Source organism: Bubalus kerabau, chromosome 15 (assembly GCF_029407905.1).
Source record: "Bubalus kerabau isolate K-KA32 ecotype Philippines breed swamp buffalo chromosome 15, PCC_UOA_SB_1v2, whole genome shotgun sequence".
Classification (NCBI taxonomy): Eukaryota; Metazoa; Chordata; class Mammalia; order Artiodactyla; family Bovidae; genus Bubalus; species Bubalus kerabau.
Genome location: NC_073638.1, coordinates 77,443,479 through 77,452,452, shown reverse-complemented (window position 1 = coordinate 77,452,452; position 8,974 = coordinate 77,443,479). Strand labels below are relative to the sequence as shown.

The following is an 8,974-nucleotide window of genomic DNA, read 5'->3' as shown; positions in this document are numbered from 1 at the left end:
GATTCTGTGGATTTAGGCATAAATTAACATATCAATAGTATTTAAAGCTAGCTTTAGATGAGTGTAGAAAGAGAGTAAGTCAAATTCAGGATGTATCTAAAGGAAGCCAGTTCTGGAGTCTAGCTTTAGAAAACCCCAGTGAGTGTGTTGAGGCTTTCATTTGTTTGTTTCTAATTCTAAGTATCATTTCTTCTAGGCTGAATGTGAAAGCTTTCATTAGCAATGTGAAGACAGCTCTTGCTGCAACAAACCCAGTGAGTACATAGCAGCATATATAGGACAGAACAGCCATCTTCGTGGCTCTGTTCTGATCTGAAAGGTTCTCTTTGTTCTGCCAGGCTGTGAGGACGTCTGCCATCACTCTGCTTGGTGTGATGTATCTGTACGTTGGTCCGTCTTTGCGAATGTTCTTTGAGGATGAGAAGCCTGCCCTCCTATCCCAGATAGATGCAGAATTTGAGAAGGTAAAGGTTTCACAGATGATTCAATCCATAGTTGACTTGAGAATGTTTATATGGTTAAGTTTAAACTTTTAAACGTTTGGAATGAAGACTATGTATGTATTTGCATTTATATATATAAAGTATCACTGGGAAGAGTTCAAAAGAAATGGATGACCTTGCGAGGAAGAGAGCAAGATAGCTATAATACAGGATGGGACATTTTCCCCTTGGAATCCTTTGTAGCTTTGACATATCAAACATTTTGAAAAAATTACATATTCAAAAAGCACACTAAATGTAACAATTTTTTAAAAATAAACTTGTCCTTCCTTGAATAAACTTTCTAGTTGAAATTGCTAAATTTTGACTGCTCTGTATTGTGTTGGACGTACAAGTCAAAACACAGCTTTATGGTTGAGAAGTCAGATTCTAATAGGTGTGTATTAAAATACCTTTTGTCACATAGTCTCAGAATTGAAGTCTAAGTCTAATTAAAATATGTGCCGTGTGAATACTGTGTTATGAGGGAACATGAGAGTTTGACACAAGCATCATCCTCTCACTGCTTTGCTCTCACATTCTTCATTGAGTTTATTAGCCTCACTGACTTATCTGTGTGTAGATGCAGGGACAGAACCCACCGGCTCCAACCAGAGGGATTTCTAAACACAGCACAAGTGGGACAGACGAAGGGGAAGATGGAGATGAACCAGATGACGGGGGCAGTGATGCTGTGGATCTTTTGCCAAGGACAGAAATCAGGTTTACTGCTAATGATTTCTTTGATTTCTTCCTGGTGCCTTCCACTTCTTAGTCAAGGGGACTTCTGTGACATTCTTTTAGGCATCAGGAATTAAGGATTCTGTCTTCTGTGTTTTTTTAGTGATAAAATCACTTCAGAGTTGGTGTCTAAGATTGGTGACAAGAATTGGAAGATCAGGAAAGAAGGCCTTGATGAAGTAGCAGCTATTATCAATGAAGCAAAATTCATCCAGCCAAACATAGGTGAACTTCCAACAGCCTTGAAAGGTCGACTCAATGATTCAAATAAAATCTTGGTATGTAGAACATGTCTTTCCTCGAAATAGAGACACAAATGTAGAGAACAAAGTGGACACTAAAAAGGAAGGGGGGAGGGGATGAATTGGGAGATTGAGATTGATATATAGACGTATATTTTATATATATATATATGTATAAAATATATAACTAACTATTTTAATAAATAGAACCAATTTATTAAAACAGAACCTCCTGCATGGTACAGGGAACTCTACTCGTTGCTCTGTGGTGACCTAAATGGGAAGGAAATCCAAAAAAGAGATGATATGTGTAAACATACAGCTGGTTCACTTTGCTGCACAGCAGAACTAACACAACATTATAAAGCAACTATACTCCAGTTAAGAAAAAAAGACCATACGCCTGTTCTTTTTCTCTCCCCTCTCCCCCTCTGTAAGGGGCTCCTTTTCAGTAACCTTCACCAGTAAAAAAAGGAAAAAGAGAATGATCACTCTATTTAATTGAACTAGAAATAGCTTCCTTTCATTCTGAGTGTGCCTCAGGATTTGTTGGAAGATGGCAAGTTTATTAATCAAATTTTCAGGAACCTGACTTGCTGTTCACAAGACCTCTGATATTATTAAGTATTTGTATATAAAACTGCTTGTAATACAAACAAGCTTAATGTTTAATTTTTAGATTTGGATTTTTATGTCACATTTTTCTTAAACTAGATTTTACCTTACTTTAAAATTATAAAGCATTATACCTTCTATCTAAGGAGAAATCATTTATATGTATTCTCCATTAGAAGATTAAGGGCACAGTAATGCAACATGTACAGTAAACATCTAAATGGAGGTGTTTGTCATTCATGTCAGACATCCCTGTAGGTCACCATGATGTAAGTGTTCAAGGAGTAATTCCACATACTAAAGATGTAAATTATCAAGTTATGCTTTTAAAGGTTAATATAATGACAGTTCACTGAAATCTTGCTGTTTTATAATATCAACAAATTATGAATATCTGACATATTTCAAATAACCTCTGATACCCTAAAATGTATGGGAAACCCTTCCCAGAAAATTCCTGTAATTACTGTAAGTCTTCTTTCTTAAATGATTGGCCTCCATTTTGTAATCATAGAAATCACAACTCTCAGATCATTATATCAGAGGAATGAATATCATTGTTCATGCTTGTAATCTGTCTTTTAATCAAAGTTACACAGTGGAGTGTAAAATGTTTTATTCTGACTGTGTGTGATGTTCATACATGCTAATCAATAAAACTGAATGGCTTCTTGTGGTTAAAAAAAAAAAAATTATAAAGCATTATAATCTAGTCTAAAATTCTGATACTCCATTTTTATGATGATTAATGGAGAGGCCATCACCTGAAAATTATTCAAAGTTGATTAGTATCATAACCAGCTGTTTGTTTTAAGTAGGCGAGAAACTTCTTACTGCATTGACCATATAGCAGCAGACTTCTGAAACTCTGAACACACCGTGCTGTGATTTGAACATAAGGTGCTGGCTCTTCCCACGCAGGTGCAGCAGACGTTGACTATCCTCCAGCAGTTGGCAGTAGCCATGGGCCCCAACATCAAGCAGCATGTGAAGAACTTAGGAATCCCTATCATCACAGTGCTTGGAGACAGCAAGGTATCCCTGATTCTCTTCACCACAGCTCCATTCTGGAACAGCCAGCCACTACTTAGGCTAAGAATAATCCTTTTCTTATGCATAAGAGTGCATGTAAACAATCTTAAACTTTTTGTAGAGAAGAGACTATTGGAAGGAAAATTATAAAACATTTTTACCTCCCAGGCAGTATTAAGGTGACCACATACCTCGCTTACTAGCTTTGTGACTCTTAGATAAGTTATTTATCTTCTTTGCGGTTCAGTGCTTTATCTGTGGAATTTAATTCTTACAGGATTAAATAAGAGTCTGTACATAAAGTACCTGTATCTGCCTCATATAGTACATACTAAAAAATTGTTGCTATTATGATTATGATATCATTGTTTATTGGTATAAAGAGTGAATAAAAAAAATTTTTATTTTCTACCTTTTCCCCTGAACTACTAGAGTACAGTCTGCTAGTACTTCAGTAAGATATTTGCAGTTGCACAGTCCTAGAATTTGTCTCAATGAAAATTATAAGCTCTTATATGTATCCATAGATTGAATATTTAAATGTCTATTTTTGTGTAATTCATTTAATTTAAGGAATTGGACTATTTTAATATTTTTCATATCATTAAATCCTTATTCTGTGAGTACAAGTTAATATAAAAACAAAATATTCAAATAGTTAATAATTTCAAGCTAACCATTATGAGTTCTCTAACACATAGAATTACATCCTTTAGCAAATAACCAGGGACATGAGAGTCCCCAGAGGTTCAGGAAACAAAACCTAGAGGTTTATTCCCCTAACATGATATTTTATGCCCAGGTCAATGTTCTGCCTAATTAACTAAGTATAGGATCGTTACAATTTAGAGTTTTAATTTCTACTTTACTTTGGAGTATACCCATAGATCTTGTTGTTTCAGAGAAGATGAAGAATGTTCCAAGTATGTTTATTGTAGATCTGTAGAGAAACCTCTGTTGTTCATGTTTACAAAGAAATACACTTTTCAGTCCTTACCTCCAAGCCATAGTGATAGTTTACTGATTTTCTCCTCTGTTCAGAACAATGTTCGATCCGCTGCCCTAGCAACTGTGAATGCTTGGGCAGAACAGACTGGCATGAAGGAATGGCTGGAGGGGGAAGATCTTTCTGAAGAGCTCAAAAAGGAAAATCCTTTCTTGAGGCAAGAGGTTAGTACTCCAAATATGATGTGCTTTGCTGCTGCTGCTGAGCCTACCTAATAAATATATATGTTGTGGATAGAATGAGTTCCATTATAAAATAGCTAATAAAATGAAACCAAATCCCTGGAGCTTTTTTATTCATATGCTTTTTTTTCCCCTTTTAATGTGCTTTTTTAGCAATAATTTTCTAAAATTTGTGAAATTTTCTCTTTTCTTCAACTCTTAAATGGTAAAATAAGAGGTTTTAATCATGACATAAAAATGCAGTTCAACATTCAAAAATCTATCAATGCAATCCCATCATACCAGCAGACTAAAGAAAAGTCCTATCAATTGACACAAAAAAAGAATTTGAGAAAATCCAACACCTCTTCATGATAAAAACTCTCAGTAAGTTAGTAATAATACAAGAGAATTACAACTTAAATAAAAAAGCATCTGTAAATGATATTGTTAGTGGTTGAAGACTGAACAGTTTCCCCCTAAGATCAGGAACAAAGCAAGGATGTCCACGTTCACTGTTATTACTCAACATAGAACTTGGAAGTTCTAGTCACTGCAGTAAGACCTGAAAAAAAAGTGAAAGGCATATAGCTGGAAAAAGAATAAATAAAACTATCCCTAATTGCAGATAACATGACTGTCTACATAGAAAATCCCAAGACACCTATAGTAACCAAAATCAATAAATGAGTTCAATAAGATTGCAGGATACAAAATAATCATATTTGACAAAAGTCAAATACGTTGAACACATGCAAACTGAAGTTAAAAACAGTACAATGTACAATCACTCCAAAGAAAATGAAACCCTTAGATATATACTTAAAACAAATACAAAATATATATACTGAAAATTACAAAATGTTGATGAAATATTCAAGGAAGACCCAAAGAGATGTTTGTGGATTAGAAGATTTAACATAATAGAAATGTCATTTATGTTCATTTAATGTAATTCCTATCAAAATTCAAGAAAGTTTTTTTTCATAGACAAAGTCAAGGTTATTTTAAAACTTATAGTCTAGCTAAAACAGTCTTGACAAAGGAAAAAAATGCAAAGAACCATTCTACCATGTACTGCTGCTGCTGCTGCTGCTGCTAAGTCGCTTCAGTCGTGTCCGATTCTGTGTGACCCCAGAGACGGCAGCCCACCAGGCTCCCCCGTCCCTGGGATTCTCCAGGCAAGAACACTGGAGTGGGTTGCCATTTCCTTCTCCAAAGTGCATGAAAGTGAAAAGTAAAAGTCAAGTCGCTCAGTCGTGTCCAACTCTTAGCGACCCCATGGACTGCAGCCTACCAGGCTCCTCCATCCATGGGATTTTCCAGGCAAGAGTACTGGAGTGGGGTGCCATTGCCTTCTCCCTACCATGTACTAGAGATTACTAAATTGCTAACATAATCAAGACACTGTGGGGAATTCCCTGGCCGTCCAGTGGTTAGGACTGCATGCTCTCACTGCCACAGGCACAGGTTCAATCCTTGGTTTGAGAATTAAGATCCTGCAAGCCAAGCAGTGTGGTCAGAAAGAAAAAAGGCCGTGATTGCAGGGGTAAGGAGGAGGAAGATAGACACAGATAGGTGGAACTGAAGAGGAAACCCAAAAATAGACCCACACAAATATGAACAACTAAGTTTGAAGTTACCAAAGTAATGCAGTGGAGGAAGTGTGACCTTTTCAACACGTGATGCCAGAGCAGTTGACATCCAGAGACCAAAAAATTAAACTTTGAACTAAATCGCACATCTTACACCAAAATTAACTCAAAATGGACTATGGACTGAAACATAGGCCATAAAACTATGGAACTTTTAAAGATAACATAGGGGTAAACCTTCAGGATATAGAAGCTCTTCATGCAAAGTATTTGTAAGACTTGACACCAAAACCACAATTTATTAAAGTTAAGAACTCTTACTCTGCCAAAAATCATGTGAAGAACATGAGAAGACAGGCTAGAATGGGAGAAAATATTTGCAAACTCTATGTCTGATAAAGAATTATCATCAAGAGTGTATATATTAAAAAACTCAAAACTCAACAGTTAAAAAATCTAATTAGAAATTTGGCAAAAGACATAAACAGACATTTCCCCGAAGAGGATTACAGATGGCAAATAAGCCCATGAAAGATGTTCAGGGTTACTGGTCATCAAGGAAATGCAGATTAAAACTACAATGAGATAGACAACTACCAGAATTAACTAAAATTAAAAACTGTGATAACACCAAACATCTACAAGAATGTAGAGAAACTTGAACACTCTCCTGGTAGAAATGTAGAATGATGTAGCCACTCCAGAAAGTAGTTTGGCAGTTTCTTATAAAACTAAACATGTAGTTACTATCAGTTCAGTTCAGTCGCTCAGTCGTGTCCGACTCGGCGACCCCATGAATCGCAGCACGCCAGGCCTCCTTGCCCATCACCAACTCCCGGAGTTCCCCCGAACTCATGTCCATCGAGTCGGTGATGCCATCCAGCCATCTCATCCTCTGTCGTCCCCTTCTCCTCCTGCCCCCAATCCCTCCCAGCATCAGGGTCTTTTCCAATGAGTCAACTCTTCACATGAGGTAGCCAAAGTACTGGAGTTTCAGCTTTAGCATCACTCCTTCCAATGAACACCCAGGACTGATCTCCTTTAGGATGGACTGGTTGGATCTCCTTGCAGTCCCAGGGACTCGCAAGAGTCTTCTCCAACACCACAGTTGAAAAGCATCAATTCTTCGGCGCTCAACTTTCTTCACAGTCCAACTCTCACATCCATACATGACCACTGGAAAAACCATTAGCCTTGACTATACGGACCTTTGTTGGCAAAATAATGTCTCTGCTTTTGAATATGCTATCTAGGTTGGTCATAACTTTCCTTCCAAGGAGTAAGCGTCTTTTAATTTCATGGCTGCAATCAGCATCTGCAGTGATTTTGGAGCCCCAAAAATAAAGTCTGACACTGTTTCCACTGTTTGCCGATCTATTTCCCATGAAGTGATGGGGTCAGATGCCATGATCTTCGTTTTCTGAATGTTGAGCTTTAAGCCAACTTTTTCACTCTCCTCTTTCACTTTCATCAAGAGGCTTTTGAGTTCCTCTTCACTTTCTGCCATAAGGGTGGTGTCATCTGCATATCTGAGGTTATTGATATTTCTCCCAGCAATCTTGATTCCAGCTTGTGCTTCTTCCAGCCCAGCATTTCTCATGATGTACTCTGCATGTAAGTTAAAAAAGCAGGTTGACAATATACAGCCTTGACGTACTCCTTTTCCTATTTGGAACCAGTCTGTTGTTCCATATATGACCCAACAAATCTTGAGCAGTTATTCCAGAAAAAAGAAAATTTATGTTTATACAAAAGCCTATAACAAATGTTCATAGCAACTAATTCAAAATAGCCAAAATCTGGAAACAGATATCTTTCAACAAGTGAATGTTTAAACGAACTATTATATATCCATATATGTAATACTGTTCAGCAATAAAAGAAATAAATCACTGATACATGCAACAAGTCAGTTAAATATCCAAGGAATTGTGCTGAGTGACAAAGCCAGTACCAAACAGTTCCATATTATTTATGATTCCATTTAGATAACTTTGAAATCTTGTGATTTAGAAATAGATGACAGATTAATAGTTGCCAGAGATTAGAGAGGAGGAGGAGGAGGAGGGACGTGAGTGTGGTTATAAAAAGGCAACATGTGGGATTCTTGGGATGGAACTATTCAAAATTTTGACAGTGGTGGTGGATACATTAACACATGGTAAAATTGTAGAGAACTAAATATACACACATACACAAATGAGAAAAAGTCCAACTGGAACAATCCAATCAGTGGATTATATCAATGTCAGAATCCTGGTGGTTATAGTTTCATAAAGGGCTGCTGTTGGAGGAAATGGAATAAAGAGTGCATGGGATCTCTCTGTATTATTTCTTAGAAGTGCATGTGAAACTGCAATCATCTGGATAAATATTTCAATTAAAAATAAATACAAATATGAATTATTTTAGAGGTATAGGAAAAAACGCTCTTATGTGAGGCAGAAAACAGAAGTCCTGGTAGAACTTGTCATCTTCTGATCAAATAAATATTTTGGATCTTCTCTCACTAAATAGTTCTTAGAATTAAAAAAAAAAAGAAATGTGAAAGTTTTTCTTCTTTAAAATTCATTCAGTTCAGTTCAGTTGCTCAGTCGTGTCCGACTCTTTATTTAGAACAATTAAAACTTTATAGCTTAATGCTCAAATATGGTCCAAAAAACTTTGTCCTTATTTTAACTGATTGTCAGCATTGCAAATTTATTATTTCATTGAACAAGAAAATAACTGATTTCATATTGGAAAATTATAGTGTGAGAACTAATTCAGTGTTTGGCCCTGATGAAATCATTAAGCTTAAGATCAGAAATAATAACAGTTTTCTATACAAATTATGTAACTGGTCTTTACTTCTTTTGACAGCTTCTGGGCTGGCTGGCTGAGAAACTACCGACTCTCCGTTCCACCCCAACAGACCTTATCCTTTGTGTTCCCCAGCTCTATTCCTGCCTTGAGGACCGCAATGGAGACGTGCGAAAGAAGGCCCAGGATGCCTTGCCGTTCTTCATGATGCACTTAGGATATGAGAAAATGGCCAAGGCTACTGGGAAACTAAAAGTACTTCTGCTTGTTATTGCTGCTGTTAAAAGCCATTAGAAAA

At 36.6% G+C, this 8,974-nt stretch overlaps 1 protein-coding gene across 3 annotated transcripts in view; it reads left to right on the top strand.

The window, feature by feature from the left end:
- CKAP5 (cytoskeleton associated protein 5) overlaps positions 1–8,974 on the top strand; it is a 177,373-nt gene that overhangs the window by 143,072 nt on the left and 25,327 nt on the right. For all 3 annotated transcript variants that reach the window (XM_055547027.1, XM_055547024.1, XM_055547026.1), the window contains 7 exons: positions 197–254; positions 339–464; positions 1,066–1,205; positions 1,327–1,501; positions 3,002–3,115; positions 4,154–4,282; positions 8,737–8,931. In XM_055547027.1, the coding sequence (XP_055403002.1) occupies positions 197–254; positions 339–464; positions 1,066–1,205; positions 1,327–1,501; positions 3,002–3,115; positions 4,154–4,282; positions 8,737–8,931 (937 nt within the window). The remainder of the gene's footprint in view (positions 1–196; positions 255–338; positions 465–1,065; positions 1,206–1,326; positions 1,502–3,001; positions 3,116–4,153; positions 4,283–8,736; positions 8,932–8,974) is intronic.